This window comes from Myxine glutinosa, chromosome 2, assembly GCF_964187855.1.
Source record: "Myxine glutinosa chromosome 2, kmMyxGlut1.1, whole genome shotgun sequence".
Classification (NCBI taxonomy): domain Eukaryota; kingdom Metazoa; phylum Chordata; class Myxini; order Myxiniformes; family Myxinidae; genus Myxine; species Myxine glutinosa.
The window spans coordinates 261,333,571-261,353,210 of record NC_136262.1 but is presented as its reverse complement, the minus strand read 5'-3'; the positions used below and the strand labels follow the sequence as shown (position 1 = coordinate 261,353,210).

General features: G+C 46.7%; 1 protein-coding gene across 3 annotated transcripts in view; it reads left to right on the top strand.

The window, feature by feature from the left end:
* UBXN6 (UBX domain protein 6) overlaps positions 1 to 19,056 on the top strand; it is a 91,642-nt gene extending 72,586 nt beyond the window's left edge. For 2 of the 3 annotated variants that reach the window (XM_078772502.1, XM_078772504.1), the window contains 5 exons: positions 10,618 to 10,702; positions 10,939 to 11,152; positions 11,752 to 11,882; positions 13,212 to 13,357; positions 13,562 to 13,838. In XM_078772502.1, coding sequence (XP_078628628.1) covers positions 10,618 to 10,702; positions 10,939 to 11,152; positions 11,752 to 11,882; positions 13,212 to 13,357; positions 13,562 to 13,687 — 702 coding nt within the window. In that variant the 3' untranslated portion in view covers positions 13,688 to 13,838. Of the gene's footprint in view, positions 1 to 10,617; positions 10,703 to 10,938; positions 11,153 to 11,751; positions 11,883 to 13,211; positions 13,358 to 13,561; positions 13,839 to 15,117 lie in introns of those variants that run through there. The other variant, XM_078772503.1, reaches the window with a different exon arrangement.
* Positions 19,057 to 19,640: the final 584 nt, after the last annotated feature.

Here is a 19,640-nt window from a genome sequence, read left to right as displayed (position 1 = left end):
CAGAACGAATTAAACTCGTAAGTCAAGGTTCCACTGTATATATATATATATATATATATATATATATATATATATATATATATATATATATATATATATATATATATATATTGTTGCGGATTCGGGGGTCGGCTCTCCCCTTATCAAGGGGGGGTTAATCCCCTTGTCTTTTAAGCTGGCCGTCCCCCGATCCTGGAAGCGATGACGCTCCTTCCGGTCAGAATTAGCTAGGGTGATTGGTCAATGAAGTCCCAAATACCTACTTACTAACCTGACCGTAAAGCAGGGAAATAACTCCCGCTCGAACCACGGATAAGATGGAAATTGCCGAGCGGTTAGCAATCCGCGGCCCGAGCCATTAACAAAGACTAACCTGATCCTGAGCGGTTTCCAACTCGTGCCACAGGTACTCAATTGAAAGAAAGGACGGAGGCGATCGGATTAGGAAAACCAAGAAATAACAAGGTGATTTATTTTCACCCAAGAAGAAGAGGAAACGAAAGGAATATACAGGAGGAAGAAGAAACAAAATGACAAAGGGCAATCTTATCTTTACGGTCTTAGCTTATAACCCCAGGACAAACAGACACAATCACATGGAATTGTAGTGGGTAGGGGAGGAAGGTCCAGGCAGATGGTCAGGCTCCTCGCCTGGTCCCGACTCGTGCCATGGTGGTGATGGAAGCAGGCCGGTAGCGCGCCGCGTGTCGTTGACCACGAGCGGACCTTACAGATGTATCGGGGGGGGGGGGGGGGGGGGACTGGGATGCTACGAACGGGATAACCGTATAGCGTGCCATATCTCTCTCTCTCTCCTCTCTCTCCTCTCTCTCCTCTCTCTCCCCTCTCTCTCCTCTCCTCTCCTCTCCTCTCCTCTTCTCTTCTCTTCTCTTCTCTTCTCTCTCTCTTCGTATCAAAGGGGCACCCTCACGCAGTTCTTCTTGCACGCAGTCCTTCAAGTCCTTGCAAAAGGAGGCCGTCGAATGAAGTCCCCCGCATGAAGTCCGTTACAATCGATGGTCCCCTGCGCAGTCCGTAAAAGGACTACGCGCTTGCGCTTATATAATGCGCTTTGAGATCAATGCGCGCACTTCGAAACCACGCCCGCCAGTGAGCTCACCTCAGCCCTGGTTGGTTGGCGAGGGCTCACCGGCTCCGCCCTTGACGGCGAGTTGACAGGGCCACACCTCGTTCTCGTGTCCCGCCCCCTTTTTCCTCGGCCGGAGACCGCATGTTCAATGGCGTTTGTTTGAGCAAACTTCAGCTCAACGCAGCGAACGCTGCTGGCAAGCGGAGGCGCGTAATAGAATTCAGAGAGAGAGGTTGGCAAAATGGCCAGAATGGATTGGGACCTATTCTTATTTCATTGATGCAACGTAGATTCAACTATTGGGAACACGGCCTTATCTGACACACAATAAGGAAATAACTAAAGCTCCTATGGTGTCCTACGTGTTGTATATGGACTAACTATGGGTGCGACCTTTAACCTTTTAAATGATGGAATATTATTTACAAGTATTTACAAAGTGAGGGGTTCTCAAAACCGCAACAATATTGTTATATATTGTTACGGAACCCGACGTCGGCCTATGGTTCCCCTTTGAGGGGGGATTAGTCCCCTCGTTTGTTACTGACCGACGTGGTCCCTGAAGCTGTACCGCGACCTCCGGAAAGGCCGGTGAGCAGCTTCGTTCGCGACCGCGGATAAGATATTAATTTGCCGAGCGGATGGCAGCCGCGGCCCAAACCGTTAACAATGACTAGACCCGATTCTCAAACGTTGGCCAAATCGTGCCACAGGTATTCAATTGGGAAAAGACAAAGACGACGGATGTGAAGAAGAAGAAGAAGACGAAGGCAAAAGGTTGGAAATACGACTATTATTTATTATTACTATTTACACAATGAAAGAAACCAAGGAAGAAGGAAGGATAATAAAATAATGCAGAAAGAGGGACGGACCAGAAGGACACAGTGAAACTTAGCTTACCTATACAGTCTTACTTAACCCAGGACAGAACAAACAAAGACGGACTCACACGAATGGGGAATGGAGGCAGGAACGATTGGCTGGAATGGTTTGGGACGGCAGAGAAGGGGAGGAAGGCACGGAGCTGGCTGGAGCTTGATCCCGCACGGGACGTCGGGCTGGACCTCGACGGCCACCGATGCCACCGCAATCTGGCTCCCGCGGGGTAACGGGTCGAAGCTGCCTGGTGGAGCCCACGCTGCCTGGTGGAATCAATGCTGCTTGTGGAGCCAAAGCTGCTGGTGGAGCCAAAGCTGCTGGTGGAGCCAAAGCTGCTGGTGGAGCCAAAACTGCTGGTGGAGCCAAAACTACTGGTGGAGCCAAAACTGCTGGTGGAGCCAAAGCTACTGGTGGAGCCAAATCTGCTGGTGGAGCCAAAACTACTGGTGGAGCCAAAACTGCTGGTGGAGCCAAAGCTGCTTCTCTGGCTCACCTCAGGACGCGTCTCCCTTCTCTCTCCGAGGGCTCGTCTCGACTCATCTGCCGTCCCTGGCGCAACTCTTAGAACTCTTGGACTCAGAACTCATCTGCCGTCCCTGGCACAACTGAACTCTTGGACTCAGAACTCATCTGCCGTCCCTGGCGCAACTCAACTCTTGGACTCAGAACTCATCTGCCGTCCCTGGCGCAACTCAACTCTTGGACTCAGAACTCATCTGCCGTCCCTGGCGCAACTCTCGGTGGGGGCTGATGCAACGGGTTTTATAACCCCGCCCTCTTGAGCCATACCCACTCATTCTTGGTTGGTCGTAGGGGCTTCTTGGCTCCACCTCTTGATGACGATGGGCGGCCACGCCCTTCTTCTCCGAGTTGGAGCACATGGGCAATGGCGGCGAATGCAGTTGGCAGTAGAGGCTTTGGGAATGAAAATGAAAGGGGATCTACCTTATTTCACTTGGTGCAATGGAGAATGTCAACTAGTGGGAACAGAGCCTTAACCTACACCGAATAAGGAAATAACTGTCAACAAGGAGGAAATCTATGATTGGCTAACGTGATTGTATATGACCTAATTAAGGGACGCCCTTTTGACCTTTATACACAACTGGAGGAAGGAGGGTGATATTTTACAATGTACTACACAATAAAAAAAACACAATTCTCATATCCACAACAATATTGTTATATATATATTGTTATATATATATATATATTGTTATATATATTTATAATATAATTAGAATTTTTTTTTTTTTTTTTTTAAAAATTGTATACAGAATCGAGGCTCGTGTAAGAGCTAAAATAATGATAAATAAATTATAAATAGATTATAAATTATATCTATCTATAATTCCAGTAATCTCTGTGTGTATGTCTGTGTGTCTGTGACCGCTGTTTCTCGACAACCACGGGTCCGATATACTTTAAACTTGCCAGGTATATTGCTGGGGACCTGAGGATGTGCCTTTTCAAGGTTTCATATTAATCGGAGAAGTAGTTACCGAGCTATGTCCAAAAAACGATTCAACCAATCAGAGAGCAGCGAGCTATCACGTGTGCCGAACGTGCCGAACAGACTCTGCCTCGGACGGCACATTTGAGAGCGTATTCATTTATTTCACGTTGGCAAACTATGTTGGCGTTAAACTATGTTTTAAAACTAATTAAAACTAATTTGCGATTCTTTCGCTTTCCTGCGCGTTTGTGCATGCTATGGCGATTTCTTTACCAAACTCCGCAAGCCGTTCGCTTTGGACCAAACCATTTCATGTAAATAGAGGGGGGGGGGGGGGGGGGGATTGTCACCGTACTCGCAAGCCGTTCGCTTTGGACCAAACCATTTCATGTAAATAGAGGGGGGGGATTGTCACCGTACTCGCAAGCCGTTCGCTTTGGCTTTGCGAATGGACCAAACCATTTCATGTAAATAGAGGGGGGGGATATAATTTTAGATATACATATATATAGTACGGGCATGCCCTAGTAATATAAATTTTTATATATATATAATAATACATTTATTTTATATAGCGCTTTTCAAGAAGCCCAAAGGCACTTTGACAGAGTACAAAAAAAACAAGTGCAAAAAGACAAAAATCAATAGGTAAATAATCAAAGCAAAAGGAAGGAGAAGGAGAAGAGATAGTCAGGGGTTAAATGCTGTGGGTTAAATGTTGAATGCAGTGTTGAACAGGTGGGTCTTGAGTGATGTTTTGAATGTGGTGAGTGAGGAGGAGTCTCTGATGGTGTTAGGTAGTAGGTTCCAGAGGGTGGGAGCAGCGATGGAGAAGGCCCTGTCGCCCCAGGATCTGGATTTGGTCCAGATGGGGGGGGGGGATCAGGAGGTTGGTACCAGCAGAGCGGAGGTTGCGGATGGGAGTGTGTCTGGAGAGGAGGTCAGTCAGGTAGGATGGGGCCAGGTTATGGAGGGCTTTGTAGGTCAAGAGGAGGATTTTGTACTGGATTCTCTGGGAGATGGGGAGCCAGTGAAGCTTGTAAAGGACGGGGGTGATGTGGTCACGGGTCCGGGAATGGGTGAGTAGACAGGCAGCGGAGTTCTGAATGTATTGGAGTTTATTGGTGATTTTTTAGGGTGAACCATAGAGGAGGCGATTGCAGTAGTCCAGACGGGAGGTGATGAAGGCGTGGATGAGGGTTTCTGCAGCCGTGGAGGAGAGGGATGAGCGGAGACGGGCAATGTTTTTCAGGTGAAAGAAAGCTGACTTTGTGATCTGTTTAGTGTATTTGTCGAAGGAAAGGGTTTGGTCAAAGATGATGCCAAGATTCCGGATGTGAGGGGAGGTGGATACTGGGAAACCGTCGATGTTGAGGGCAAAGTTATGGGTGGATTTGGTGAGAGTTTTTGGGCCAATGATGATTATTTCAGATTTATCAGTTAAGTTTGAGGAAGTTGATTTGAAGCCAGGATTTTATTTCAGTGATGCAGTTTGTCAGGATAGAGTGGGTGGCGGTGGAGATGGACTTGGTGGAGATGAAAAGCTGGATGTCATTGGCGAAGCAGTGGAATTGGAGACCATGACGGCGGATTAAGTGACCAAGGGGGGACAGGTACAGGATGAAGAGGAGGGGGCCAAGAACTGAACCTTGGGGGACACCTTGGGGGAGGGCAGCAGTGGGGGATTTGCAGTTATTGATGGAGATGAACTGGCGTCTGTCAGAGAGGTATGATTTGATCCAAGAGAGGGCAGTGCCGGTAATGTTAAAGGTGGTTTCAAGTCGGGTGAGGAGGATGGTGTGATTGATGGTGTCAAAGGCGGCGCTGAGGCCGAGGAGGATGAGAATGTTGAGGTTGCCGGCGTCAGAGGAGAGGAGAAGGTCGTTGTTGATTTTGAGGAGAGCAGTTTCAGTACTGTGGTTGGAGCGGAATCCAGATTGGAATGTTTCATACAGGTTATTGGCAGAGAGGTGATGTTTGAGTTGAGTGGCCACAGCGCGTTCCAAAACTTTTGACAGAAAGGGTAGGTTGGAGATGGGTCTGAAGTTATTTAGGGTGTCAGGGTTGAGTCCAGGTTTTTTCAGAATGGGGGTAACAGCAGCAATTTTGAGGGATGGTGGGACGATGCCTGTAGACAGGGAGGAATTTATTGTTGCAGTGATGAGTGGAGAGAGAGCAGGAAGGGAGGCCTTGACAAAGCTGGAGGGGATGGGGTCAAGAGTGCAGGTGGCAGTTTTCATTCCTATGAGGAGTTCAGAGAGGTCAGTAGGGGAGACTGGGGAGAACTGAGACAGGGGTTGGCAGGATAAGGGGGGGCAGGTGGTTTGAGGGGGAGCGGGTGCAGTGGTGGTTAAGCTGTTGTAGATGTCAATTTTGCATTGGAAGAATGAAAGGAAGGAGATGCAGTTGTCTACTGTGAATGACTGGGTGGTGGTGTTCAGGGGGATGAGGAGTTTGTTTATTGTAGAGAAGAGTGCTTTTGGGTTTCCAGAGCCAGAGTGGATAATTTGAGAGTAGTAGGCGGAGCGGGCGCGGGAGAGGGCATCTTTGTAGTGCTGTAGATGGTCCTTGTAGGCTTGGGAGTGAATTGTGAGACCTGTTTTATTGCGGAGTCTTTCAAGTTGGCGAGCACGAGTTTTCATCAGGCGGAGTTCAGGGGTAAACCAGGGAGCAGAATGGGTGAAAGAAACTGTTTTGGTTTTTATAGGCGCAAGCTGGTCAAGGCAGGAGGAGAGAGTGTGGTTGTAGTAGTCAGTGAGGTCAGAAGGGGTGTGGAGGTCAACGAAGGGAGAAGTGGACATTTTTTCAGAGAGGGTGGATGAGAATGAGGTAGGTGAAAGAGCGTTTAGCTTACGAAAGTTGATAGTGCGATAATGCCTTGGTGCTGGGGTGGGGATGTTGATGGTCATAGTGATGGCTAAGTGGTCAGAGAGGGTGAGGTTGGAGCCAGAGAGATGGTGCAAAATTAATCCAGTAGAGCAGACAAGGTCCAGAATGTGACCACGGTTATGGGTAGGAAAGTTGACATGTTGAGTGAGGTTAAAGCAGGTGAGTAAATCAGTGAAGTCAGTGGTTATTGTGGAGTCAGTGGAGTCCATGTGGATATTGAAATCACAGAGGAGGAGGATTGAGGGGGAGAGGGATCAGAGCTGGGTCAGAAAGTAGGAGAAGTCAGACAGGAATGATGGGTGTGGTTTGGGAGGGCGGTAGACGACAGCCATGACTGACTGCGTGTGACCAGAGAGTTTAAAAGCCAGGTGTTCAAATGATGGAGCAGAGGAGATGGAGATGAGGCTGGTCTTGATGTCCTGTCGGTGTATTACGGCAATTCCACCACCTCGGCCCTCCGAGCATGGTTTATTGATGTAAGAATATCCATTGGGTGTAGTGAGGTTGAGTGAGAAGTAGTCCAGTGGTTGTTGCCAGGTTTCAGTGAGACAGAGAAAGTCCAGTTTATTATCCAGAATGTAGTCGTTCAGGATGAGGCTTTTGTTGTTGAGGGACCGGATATTGAACAAAGTGAGCTTCATGTTGGTTTGTACGGTGGGGATGAACCCAGGTGATTTAGCCAGGGTTTGCAGACAGGAGGTGCGATCGTGTGCGTTGCTGTGACCAGGTGTGCTGGGACGATGAGTGGGAGTGCGCTGAGCCGACCAGAGTACGGGAATGGAGTGACCTGTTTGCAAGTAAACAAACTTACGACCAGAGCCTCTATGAATATATCTGGGTCGTCGCAGGAGTCAGTGGTATTTGATTGCAGAGATGCATGATGGGGTGGAGTATGTGCTGAGCAGAAGAAGCCTTGCGGCGGAGTACCTTAGAGCCATGCCAGGCAGGAGCGAAGGGTACGAAGGGTACGTGGCCAAGGCTGAGGAGGACGAGCAGGCCTTGCCGCAGCGGCAAACGACCGCAGCCGCTAACCAAGACAGCAAAGGCCGCAGCGGCAAACGACCGCAGCCGCAAGCCAAGACAACAAAGGCCGCAGCAGCAAACGGCCGCAGCGGCAAACAGCCACAGTCGCAAACAACGGGAGCGGGCCTGAGGCAACAGTGGAAGAGCCGGACAGGCGAAGCCAGGAGCAGAGCCGGGACCGAGCAGAGAGCAGTCCCAATGGCCAAAAAGCCGCCACGACCACCAGAAAAGCAGACTATGTACAATGACCCAGTCGGAGAAGCGGCGAACAAGTAACGCCAGCATCCTCTCCAGACCGGACCGGAAGCGGTATATATATATATATAGTTACGTTTGTGGGGGTCGGCATGAAATATCTTAGGAAAGTTAGAATCGTGTAGGTTTAGAATGCCCCGTATGCCGCGAAGAATCTTGATGTAGTAAGTAGGCCGTCTGTCCGGGTAAGAGCATTTGCATGTCGCCATAAGGGGCGTGGCCTTTGTGTTAACTAGTTCTAGGGCGTAAGATTAATAAACCCCAGTGTGCAATTTGCTCCCTGTGACCTTCTTTCCATCTTTATTACTATTAAAAGCCCACCAAACAACAACAGCGATGTAATTGACTCATTCACTCACAACGCTGCCAGGGCCGACAGAAACAGCATTTGCCGATCGGCAAGGGAACCCCGTCATCCGAACATTCCCGAACAGAGATTAGACTCCCCCCCCCCCCCCCCAAATCCCCCCCTTCGCCCCCTCCCGACAGCTCGTGACGAGGAGGCCACGCCTTGATCTTCGTCATTGGGCGTCGAGCAAGGCCGTGAGGCCCCGTTTCAAAGATGACAATTGGTTGTGGCAATGGACTGATGTAATGGGACGTCGGTGATTGGACAGAGTGTGACGTCAACCGTGGAACATTTGAGAGCTAGGAGAGCAATAAGAAGCCGTCTGCCATATTGTTCTCTTCTGGTGCTGGCATTCGTTGAAGGCGGTCTCATTCTCTCTTGGCGCTGGCATTCGTTGAAGGCGGTTGCATTCTCTTTTGTGCTGGCGTTTGTTGGAGACTACATTTTCTCTCTGCTGATCCTGGCGTTTGTTGGAGGCAGTTGCATTTTCTCTCGTTCTGGTTATCGGCACGAGTGGGCGCTGTTGTCTCGGGTGCGCTGATGAGGAGATGTGTCGGAGCTTTTGGAAGTTTTGTAACGTCACAGGAGGGGGTGTTGTTGACTGTGGTGCTTTTTGGGGGAGGAGAGAGCCACGTCTCGCTTGATGGTGGAAGCGAGGAAGGGCTGGTTGGCTGCTTGTTCACGCCTGGGCGTTTTCAGCGCCATTTGTTGGTGCGCTTCCCGCGTGGTGGTTTGGAGGCGATGAACGCCAAGCACCCTTGTTGAGACCAGAGTTAAGTGCCGGCCTGCAGGAACCTCATTTATTTTTGTCCCCCATCGCACAGCGGAGCAAAAGGGGGACTATGGCTTTCCCCTCCGTCCGTGCGTGTGTGCGTGCGTGCGTAAGCGAAGGACCGCATTCGAATTTGGTGTGTGGGTGCTACCCACGTCAAAATCCAAGATGGCCGCCGCCATGTATGTCTGATGCCATGTATGTCTGAACTTTGTAACCTGAATATCTTGAAAAATAAGCGAAGTACCAACTTCTAATCTGGTGTGTGAGTGTATCTAGGCATAAGGAAGAACGCAGTTTAAAATTGGGTCGCCACGACAAAATCCAAGATGGCCACCGCCAAGTATGTCTGAACATTGTGAGCAGAATATCTTGCAAAATAAGCGAAGTACCAACTTCTAATCTGGTGTGTGGGTGTATCTTGGCATAAGCAAGAACGCTGTTTAAAATTGGGTCGCCACGACAAAATCCAAGATGGCCACCGCCAAGTATGTCTGAACATTGTGAGCAGAATATCTTGCAAAATAAGCGAAGTACCAACTTCTAATCTGGTGTGTGGGTGTATCTTGGCATAAGCAAGAACGCTGTTTAAAATTGGGTCGCCACGTCAAAATCCAAGATGGCCGCCGCCATGTATATGTCTGAACCTTGTGAGCGAAATATCTTGAAAAATAAGCGATGTCCCAACTTCTAATCTGGTGTGTGGGTGTATCTGGGCATAAGGAAGAAAGCTATTGAAAATTGGGTCGCCACGTCAAAATCCAAGATGACCGCCGCCATGTATGTCTGAACCTTGTGAGATGAATATCTTGAAAAATAAGCGAAGTACCAACTTTTAATTTGGTGTGTGGGTGTATCTCGGCATAAGGAAGAACGTTATTGAAAATTGGGTCGCCACGTCAAAATCCAAGATGGCCGCCACCATATATATGTCTGAACCTTGAGCGAAATATCTTGAAAAATAAGCGAAGTACCAACTTCTAATCTGGTGTGTGGGTGTATCTAGGCACAAGCAAGAACGCTGTTTAAAATTTGGTCGCCACGTCAAAATCCAAGATGGCTGCCGCCATGTATGTCTGAACCTTGTGAGATGAATATCTTGAAAAATAAGCGAAGTACCAACTTCTAATTTGGTGTGTGGGTGTATCTCGGCATAAGGAAGAACACTATTGTATATTGGGTCGCCACGTCAAAATCCAAGATGGCCGCCTTGCGTCTTCCACTTTCTCAATCACATCACTTCACCGACGGGGGACCTAGGTGTAACGCTTGTTATTTAATCTTTTCCCTTGTTTGTATACGAATCTGAATGGAGACGGCTCAATTAGGAATTATAGTTTTTACCTCGCCTTTCATTTTTGTCTCTTGCATTTGTTTTCATTAAATCTTTTATTTTTGGCATTTCATTCTTGTATTGTGGATTGTGCTGTCCCATATTTGTGTTTGTGGGTTCGGATTGACCCAGTGTCGGCCGTTCGATCAGATAAGGCTTCGGGCCTTTCCCGCACGTGCCAAAGACGATCCCGCAACGGTTTGAAGTACGCCTCGGAGTCAAAGCTCATTTCGGTCATCTGTCACCCACGGGTCTTAACCCCGGGGACGTATATATATATATATATATATACACACATACACATACATACATACATACATACATACATACATACATACATACATACATACACACACATATATATGAGAAATACAGCACATGACAAACTTCTTCTTGCATCTGTACAGGATTGCACTCTTGTACATTTGTCTACTACGCACAACTTGCTATTCTTTCCACCCCTCATTTCCATCTTTTATCCCTCTTATTCCAGTAATAAAATCTTCTCCTTTTTCTTTTCTTCATTTCATCCTACAATCTTCTTCATCGTAATCACTTTTTTCTGTAGGAAAAGGTCATGTGCATCGAAGGGACCAAAGAATTCCTGCAGGCTGTTGGATTTGAAATGAAGTCTCTTCCTCTTCCTGAGCAAGGTGATGGCAAGAATGATTTTTTTTTTCAGAAAATAGATGTGAAGAGGGGGTGCCAGCCCAGAGGGGAGGGCATTATTCCAAATACAAACATCTGTATGCCTTTTATTTTTTCAGTTGCACAATCTTGTGAAAAAACTTTTGGATTGACAAGACATTTTTCCTACATTCTGATCCTGCTAGCTGTTGTGGGTTTGCTTTTTTTTTGGATGCCTGACCTTGTGATTGTGTGATTGCAGAGGTCGAGGAGAATTACTTGGTGCTGCCCGAAGATTTTGATCCAGAGAAATTGCACGAACTGTGCAATCGGCTGCAGAGTGCAGAGCCGACCCGTGCTCAGCTAAACCGCGATCGCAAGTTGTTCAGACCCTCGACTCAAGCAGCTAGATTCAACCTGCCTAATGAGTTTTACAACCTGACTGTTGAAGAGATCCGCAGAGAGCAGCAGCAAAGGTGGGCCCTCGTCGTCGTCGTCGTGGCCAAGTGGGGAAAACAGACGACGGCACGCAATCATACATTACTGCATTGGTTCCCCTCAGGTTTTTGGAGGACATTGGTTTGACGGGGAGGGTTTTTTTATGACAACTGTGAAATTACCTCTCAAGTGGAGACGACTTCAATGACAGGAAGGTTAGTTGTCGACCAAAGTCTGCGGCGACCTGCAGGACCCTCTTTCACTAGCTTCTACCACTTGGGTGGGTGGGGTGATGCCATTCTTAATCCAGATCAACTATTGTTCATCTGGTACTCTGAGCAAGCTGGTACTCATTTTCTGACCTTGAAAGGTTGAATCGACACGTCTGGTGTTATTTGTGCATGACTGGGGTTTGAGCTCAGGACTCTGAGGTCGTAATGCCATGACCTGAACTGTTAAGGCACCACCATCCAATGGCAGTAAGTGTAGTTATTCCTGTTGTGTGAATCTTACTTTGTCGTAATTAATCTGTGGTGCTATGCTCCAGTGAGATGGTTGTCATGGGCCTGATGGGATTTTCTCGCATTTACATGAACTTTTATGTTTTGCTTATTGTGAATTTTCTGTTCTCATGCAGGACGGAAGAGGTTGAACGTCATGCCATGCTTCGAACAAAGGTAATGAGAGACAAAGAATTGCAACGGGAGATCCGCAAATACAACTTTGCTTTGCTGAGGATACGTCTGCCAGATGGACACCTGTTACAAGGTAATTCAGACCATTTGCATGGTTATGGTACTCGCCACAAGGCTTCCTATTATGAGTAACAGTTTAACGTGTCCACATTACTGCAGCCAAGACTTCTGGCTGTCACATCACTCAGATAGTTTGTTGTACGCTGCATCAGCTCTGACTCTTCTGATTATACAACCTTAAACTAGAAAGAGCAATCAGAGATTGCAGACCCTCGCCAGGACGTGTTTTCAGTGGTTTTTAAGGCTGTTGTGTTAAAACAAATATGGCGTTCGAAACAAATGACCGATGACATCATCTTTTTTTTTTCTCCACCAATTTATCCCGAGATCAACGGTTCTTAACCTGGGGGTCGTGACGTACGCGCATACGCGAACAAAATACTGTGTGTGGTATGTACCTTTGTTAGGTTCCTAAAAATGGGCTCAACAAATTGATATGTTATTTATGACCCCCGGAAAACCCCAAACGACCCCCCATGGGGGTCGCGCCCCCCACGTTAAGAACCGCTGCCCTAGATGATGCTCAAGAAATTGCATCTTGATCGGGTGAAGTTTTGTACTTGTCGAATTATGACGTCATTATGGAGGCACCGATGACATCATCATTAACATATGTTATTCCCCATAGAGAGTTCTTTACAATGAGCCATGTCTCAATTATTTTTCTATGCAGTGCTTTCGGAAATAGAGGTGCATTTTTTCCCATTTTTCCAAGATGGCGCCCATACCACGTGACCTATGACGTCATAATTATCATTGAAAAAATTATACAGGTGGAGTTGCACCTATGGTGAAAATTTCCTGTCAATCGGATCAACGGTTGCAGAGAAAATCATATTTATTCTGTGCGGACAAACAAATGGATTTGAATGCAATGTCCTCTCCTCAGGCGAGGGTAATAATTGAATTGGCCACAGGTGGACTCGGTTCAAGTTGTAGAGACATCTCAAGGATGATCAAAGGAAATTGGATGCACCTCAGCTGAATTTGGAGTGTCATAGCAAAGGGGTTGAATACCTATTGACTCAAGATATTTCAGTGTTTCATATTTAATTATTTTGTAAAACCTTTTTTTTTTAAAGTTTAACTTTGACATTATGGGGTATTTTGTGTAGATTAGTGACAAAAAACTCATTTTAAATTCAGATGTAACACAACTTGTAAAAAAGGTCAAGGGGTGTGAATACTTTCTGAAGGCACTGTTTGTGGTCGCTCAGCTATTCTGCTGCTCTGTCACTTGTAAGATCGGCCGGTGTGGCCTGGGTCAAGATTGCTCGAGGATAGATGTTAAAATGGATTGTGAAGCACAGTCCAGGTGAGCCGGTTTGTATCCACAATGCAGGAACCTTCTACGCACGTGAAACGATGAGCAATTTGTTTGAGTTTGTGCGATCATGCCTGCACAACAAATGGCAGCCGTTTGAGCTGATTGGACCTGACGGACACAAGCTTCCTGAGGACAAGGCCCTGCTGGTTGAGAAAAGACTGGTAAGTTATCTGAAAGTGCCATTTATTATTGCTGTAGATGTCACCATCTGTGATCAGCAGTTATCTCATGAGGTAAATACCAATGAAACGAAACCACCAACAGGATATTAATATTACTGTATCTCCTATTTGGAAGAGATGCTCGAAATTGGGGCCCGAGGCAATGATCCCAACTATGGCATGGCTTTCCTTTCTTTGCACCAGGCACCTGCCGCCTTGGTTACCTTTGCGTGGGAAGTGTCCGTGCAAGCGGATGTGGAAGCCGCCGGGGTCACCCAGGACTCTTGCCTTGAACCCGATCTCCTGATGTCTGTTCTTACGCTCTTCTGAAGACACCATTGTGGACGAGTGCTGGTCCCTCTGGTTCTTGGGCAGCTCGTGCAATATGATCACTCTATGTTTGTAAGGTCTGCAAATGTGCGATGACTATTTGGTTCTGTGTCATGCTTTCTGACCAAAAAAGAAAGTGTTTCTATCTCCATCACCACCTGATGTGTCTGCTGTGCTGTTACGTGCCATGGATCTGAGGTGATTTGGGTATCTATTTATTTGGGTGTTATTTCCTTTTGACATTAAGGGGTTACAATTCTGGCCATTATTACCATTCCGACTGAAGATATGAGGGGGAGTGGGGGGAAGGATTGGAGGGGGAGCGGGAGGAAGGGGGTGCTGGGGGAAGGGGGTTGAGGGGGAGCGAGGGGAAGGGTGTGTAGGGGGAGCGGGGGAAAGGGGGTGTGGGGGGAGGGGGTGCAGGGGGAAGGGGGTAGAGGGGGAGCGAGGGGAAGGGTGTATAGGGGGAAGGGTGTGGAGGGCGTGCGGGGGCAAGGGGGTGCGGGGGGAAGGGGGTGGAGGGCGAGCGGGGGGAAGTGGGTGTAGGGGTTGCTTCACCTGGATTTGAGGTATTTTAATGCCAGTTGGAAACACAAGTCAAGAGGGAATTCTCTTGAAACCATCTCTTGTAAAATAAAGCTACTTGGAGAGTTCAAGGTTGATGGAGACTATTTATTGTATAACATGCTTGTTAAATGTGTAATTGTTGTGCAATTATATTGTTAATACCAAAAGGAACTTCCGCAGGAAGTCAGATCAGTGCCGCTCAAAGCATTGCGTAAAACGATGACGGCTAACAAGGGCATTCCGGAACAGGTGAATCTTGGTTCCTTTTGAAGGAGAACATCCATCTCAGGACAGGTGCTTTTGAACATCAAAGCAACTGAAGTTCACACGAGAATGTCTGCACAATGTGGGGATGATGCTCGTCTGTCGGAGTTGTGCTTCAATGGCGCTGTCGGTTCTCAGGATGGCTGTGAATCGGTGACGTCTTGAGCATCATCATTTGCAATCAACTGCTGTCACTCAAGCAAACATGAATCGTTCTGAACAGATCTTGGAGAATCACGGGGTTATTATATGTGAAATGATCATTCTTACGTGGAATTCGATAAAGCTGGTGCAAGATGAGCACCAAATGACCCGAGTACTCGAGAGCAGATGGATTAGGAAGGTGTAAACCGTTCTCCACTGAGTGCAGACATTTCTTGAATGGTCAAAATATGCCAGACGTGGTACTTCTTGTCCCACCTGGAGATGGACACAGGGGTCAGGGAGATGTGCCACGGGAAATAAACAACTGTTTTGAAAAATGATGTGCACCTCTATTAGCCTGCATGGGTGGGACTGACACCTTTTTACGAGGGTGTTTCCGGCAGGTCAATCGTTGTGTTCTTTTCAATGTTATTGAATTTTCGGATGTCGTGCAGATACATAATGGAAGAGGAAGTGGGATGGTGACAAAGGAAGATGCTGCTATTTTGTAAGTTGGAGATCCACCAACGAGTGTGGGAGCGTTACGAGCTGCGGAATAAACGGACTTGCACCTTGTAATACAAACAAATACAAACATATAATTTCACAAACTTCTTATTTTCTTGGTTTTTGGTGTTCATAATCACTAATTTGACAATCTTTGGATTCCTTGGGCCTGGAAACATAGGATTAGCATTTAGAATGAAGTTTCTATGTCATTGAAGAGCTGAGATATTCGGAAATTCTTATTTTATGGTGGCCATTTTGAAATCCAAAATGGCGGCTAGGCAGGCATCTGCGCAAAAGTAAACATTGATTTTCAGATTCCTGATGCCATAAGCTTCTCAAAAACGCACTCGTTTGCTAATCTCCATCAATTTTGAACAAGAATACATCGTGAACCTGACTGAATGAATATATGAATGATCGTTTTAAGGCCATTTTTCCCCGCTAGAGCGGGGGTTAGCCTTGCGGGCCCCATGACAATCATGGTTCCCTGTTTGAGGCAATGGTTTTTATGGCCGGATGCCCTTCCTGACGCGAACCCTTGGTCGCCTCTTACCGGGGTACACACCGTGATATTCTAAACCGGGGTACACACCGTGATCATTCACACCGTGAAGCTGACTATTGTAATTAATCACACTGTTTCCTTTCAGTTTGTGTGACAAATCATCAATATATATAAATAAAATAACCACCTTTAGAGGCCATTTTTCCCCGCAAAGCGGGGGTTGGCCTTTTTCGGGAACCGTGGTTGTTGTTGTTTTTCGGTCCCCTTTTTGAAGCAATGTTTTACGGCTGGATGCCCTTCCTGACGCCAACCCTTTTTGCCGCCTTTAACGACAAACAGGGAATTACCAGTGAACTGGTACTCAATTAGCCGACCTCGGAAGGATGACAGGCTGAATCAACCCCCCTGGCGTTAATTCAGCAATCGACCGGGATTCGAACCCAGGATCCTTGGATCCCAAGCCGGCACCCTAACCGCTAAGCCAACACCAGGGATGAAGCTCCAATTCCATATGTGCACTTCCTTTTTTGTCTGGGAGCCAGTGAAGCCCACAGTGCATCCCCCTAAATTATGTTAATTAACTAATTTGCATAATCATGAATATTCGTTGCAATTAGAAATGTTGCTTCAAATTCGAAAACTGTCAAATTCAACACTTCTCAGAAATTAAAGAAGAGGTTTATTGGTTCATGAGTTATCAAGTGACCACTATATTCGTCATGGGTGTGTATGTGTATGTGTCTGTCTGTCCGCAGCATAACTACCCGATGATATCCGATCTTGATGAAACTTGGGTGGGAGGTTGATATCACGATCTAGTTGTGTCCTGCCGAGAGTGGGCGTATTGCACCCATTGTGAGCGGAGCCACGCCCGAAAAAGATGTCTTTTTAGGGGGTAATCGGGTTCAATCGGGTTCTACATCTTCTCCGAGGGGTTTGGTGGAATCTGACAGGCTGTTCGGTATTTGGTTCGGCCAATGTCATGTGTCTAGCCCCACGGAGCTCGATTTTTCATTTTCGCCCCAAGGGCGAACACTCTCACTTATGTTTCTCTGAAAAGACCGACTGGACAACCTTCCCATCCACTTTCTGAATAATCCTCTCCAAGAAGTTCTGTTACTCAAGCTTTTGGGTCTCACTATCTGCCATGATCTTTCCTGGGAAAACCACATTTCCAAGCTGGCCTCCAAAGCCAGTCGCCGACTGGGCATCCTCTGTCATGCGAAGTCCTTCCTTGGCACGCCTGAGCTCCTCACCACATACAAGGCCTTCTACCGCAGCTCAATGGAATACTGCTCTCCCCTCTGCGCTGGTGCTCCTGCCTCACACCTAGCTCGTCTTCACGCTGTTGAAACCAAAGCTTTCAGAATCATTGGAATCTCCCGCGATGAAACTAACTCCGAGGGCCTTTCACTCACTCACCGCAGGCAGGTTGGTGGTCTTTCTGTCTTCTACCAACTCTTCTCCGGCCTTGCTCCTCCAGCTCTCTCTGGGCTCTGTCCCACAAATATTCCTACAGGTCGCACAAGATCTGCCTGCAACCCTCTTATGGTTAAACTGCCAAAATCAAGACTCTCTGCTCACCTTCACTCTTTCATTCCTCTTTTCTCCTGCCTCTGGAACAAACTCCCTCACTCTCTTCAATCCCACTCCTCCCTCCAGGTCTTTAAAACAGCTGTTCACCACCATCTCTTATCTTCCCCCATCCACAACCTTGATCTTTTCTGCCCCCGCTAATTTCACCCCAAAACTACTTTTTCGAAATACCAACTTTTCCTGGAAGTCCTTAGTGTCCTTGTTTTATACTTCTCCCACCTCCCCTCCCCTTCTCATGCCGCCTCCCCCCAAGCCCTCTCCCTCCCACACATTCCCGATGTCCCTGCTCTCAAATGTGTTTATGTGCTTCTCCTTCTCTCCCCATCTTGTCTGCCGCTCCCCTTTTTATATACTTTGTTTGTTTGTCTGTTTGATTTGTTTGTGTGATAAATGTTAGCTCTTTTACGAGCCTCGATTATGTATACAAAAAAGAAAAAAAGACAAGGTCACGAAATTTAGAAAAGTAGATTTTTGATGGTTTTATTGCATTGTTCGCTTCCTGATAGGGTGAAATGTTGTACATGAGCTTTATATTATCACATACATCATGAAATAAGTTTTCCAACAAATTTCAGAATCTTCGACCTTTGAAGGTCACAAAGGTCAAATTTTCAAAGTTGTCAGAATCGAACCGAATTTTCAGTATTATGTAGCTAACTAACCTCATAACTGATTATACATTATTTTCTCTCATTTCAAGGTCAGTAACCTTCGTTTTGACATTTCCAAGCCAGCACCACACACAATTACTTACAGCTGGCTCTTAAAGGCCTGTGCACGCAGCGCATTGGGGCCCTTTGTAAATAGGCATGTACACCGCATGTCGGGGGCCGACACCTGCCACGTGCCCCCGACCCCCCAGTCCGGGCCTGTTTCTGTTATAGTCCGTCCTTTGTCATTGAATACCGCTTGCTCGTGAACCATCGTCGTCTCCTGACTTGTTTTTTTTTCTTTCTTTCATGTCCTTTTTCAATCCAAGTCGATGCTCATGGATGTGTATTTGCTCAGAAAATGTGAATCGTTGATCTTATTAGTTGGAAGAATCCCATACAAGTAATGAATTCTTTTTTTTTTGCAATTTCTTTTTTTTGTTCTTGGTTTTTCAACTTTTTTTTCTCAAAAAGTTGAGGCTCATGGAGGAGTATTTGCTCAAAAAATATGGTTCACTGATCCTTTTATGTAGAATGTATATGTCCACAACTGTCAAAAATCCTACACCGACGCAGCCATTGGGCCTGAGACCCAACGCATGTATTTGTGTAAAGTTTTTTAATTTTCATGTTTTTGTCACTTTGTTGGGCTAGCAGCTAGGGTGCCAGATTAGAATCCTAGGATCCTGGGTTCGAATCCCGGTTGATCGCTGAATTAATGCCAGGGGGGTTGACTCAGCCTGTCATCCTTCCGAGGTCGGCTAATTGAGTACCAGTTCACTGGTAATTCCCTGTTTCTCATAAAAGGCGACAAAAAGGGTTGGCGGCAGGAAGGGCATCCGGCCGTAAAACATTGCTTCAAAAAGGGACCAACAAAAACAACAACCACGGTGCCCGAAAAAGGCCAACCCCCGCTTTGCAGGGAAAAATGGCCTCTAAAGGTGGGTTTTTTTTTTTTTTTTTGGCACTGAATTATTTGTGACCAAGTTATAGGAGCATATAATGAGGCTCATATCAAGAAAATAATGATATAACATTGTAGTACAACAACATTTATGCAGGGCCTCAAAGGCCCCAGGCCTGCATTCGTGTGATTTTCGGGTTATAAGTGAAGAATAAAGATTTTCCCACGAGCCTGAATGAAATTTTTATTTATGTCACTGAATTTTGTGGTGTGTGTTTTTGGTGTGTGTGTGTATGTGCGGTGTGTGTGCGTTCGCATGATAATGTAAAGCGCCATGAGGGTCGTTTACTCTGCTTGATGGGGCTATATAAGACTATTATTATTATTACTGAATTTTGTGTATTATTTTCTTGATGTGAACCCAGTGGTATCCACGTAGACATTGCACACTCTCTTCAATCCCACTCCTCCCTCCAGGTCTATAAAACAGGTGTTCACCACCATCTCTTATCTTCCCCCATCCAAAACCATTATTTTTTTCTACCCCCGTTAATACACCCAAATCCATCTTTTTCAAATTCTGTTTCCTTTCCTGAAAGCCGCTCTAGTGTCCATCTTGTTTATCCCTTGTATTTTGGGGAAGGGTATCCACATCTTATGTGGATACCCTGCCCCAGCCCACTCCCTTCCACAGATCATCCATGCCCCTGTTCTTTGCTGGTCTTGGTATACGGGAAAAAAAAACAAAAAAAAAACGCAAGCACAATCCCTCTAAGGAAGAATGAGGTCCAATTTTACCCCCTCCTCCCACAC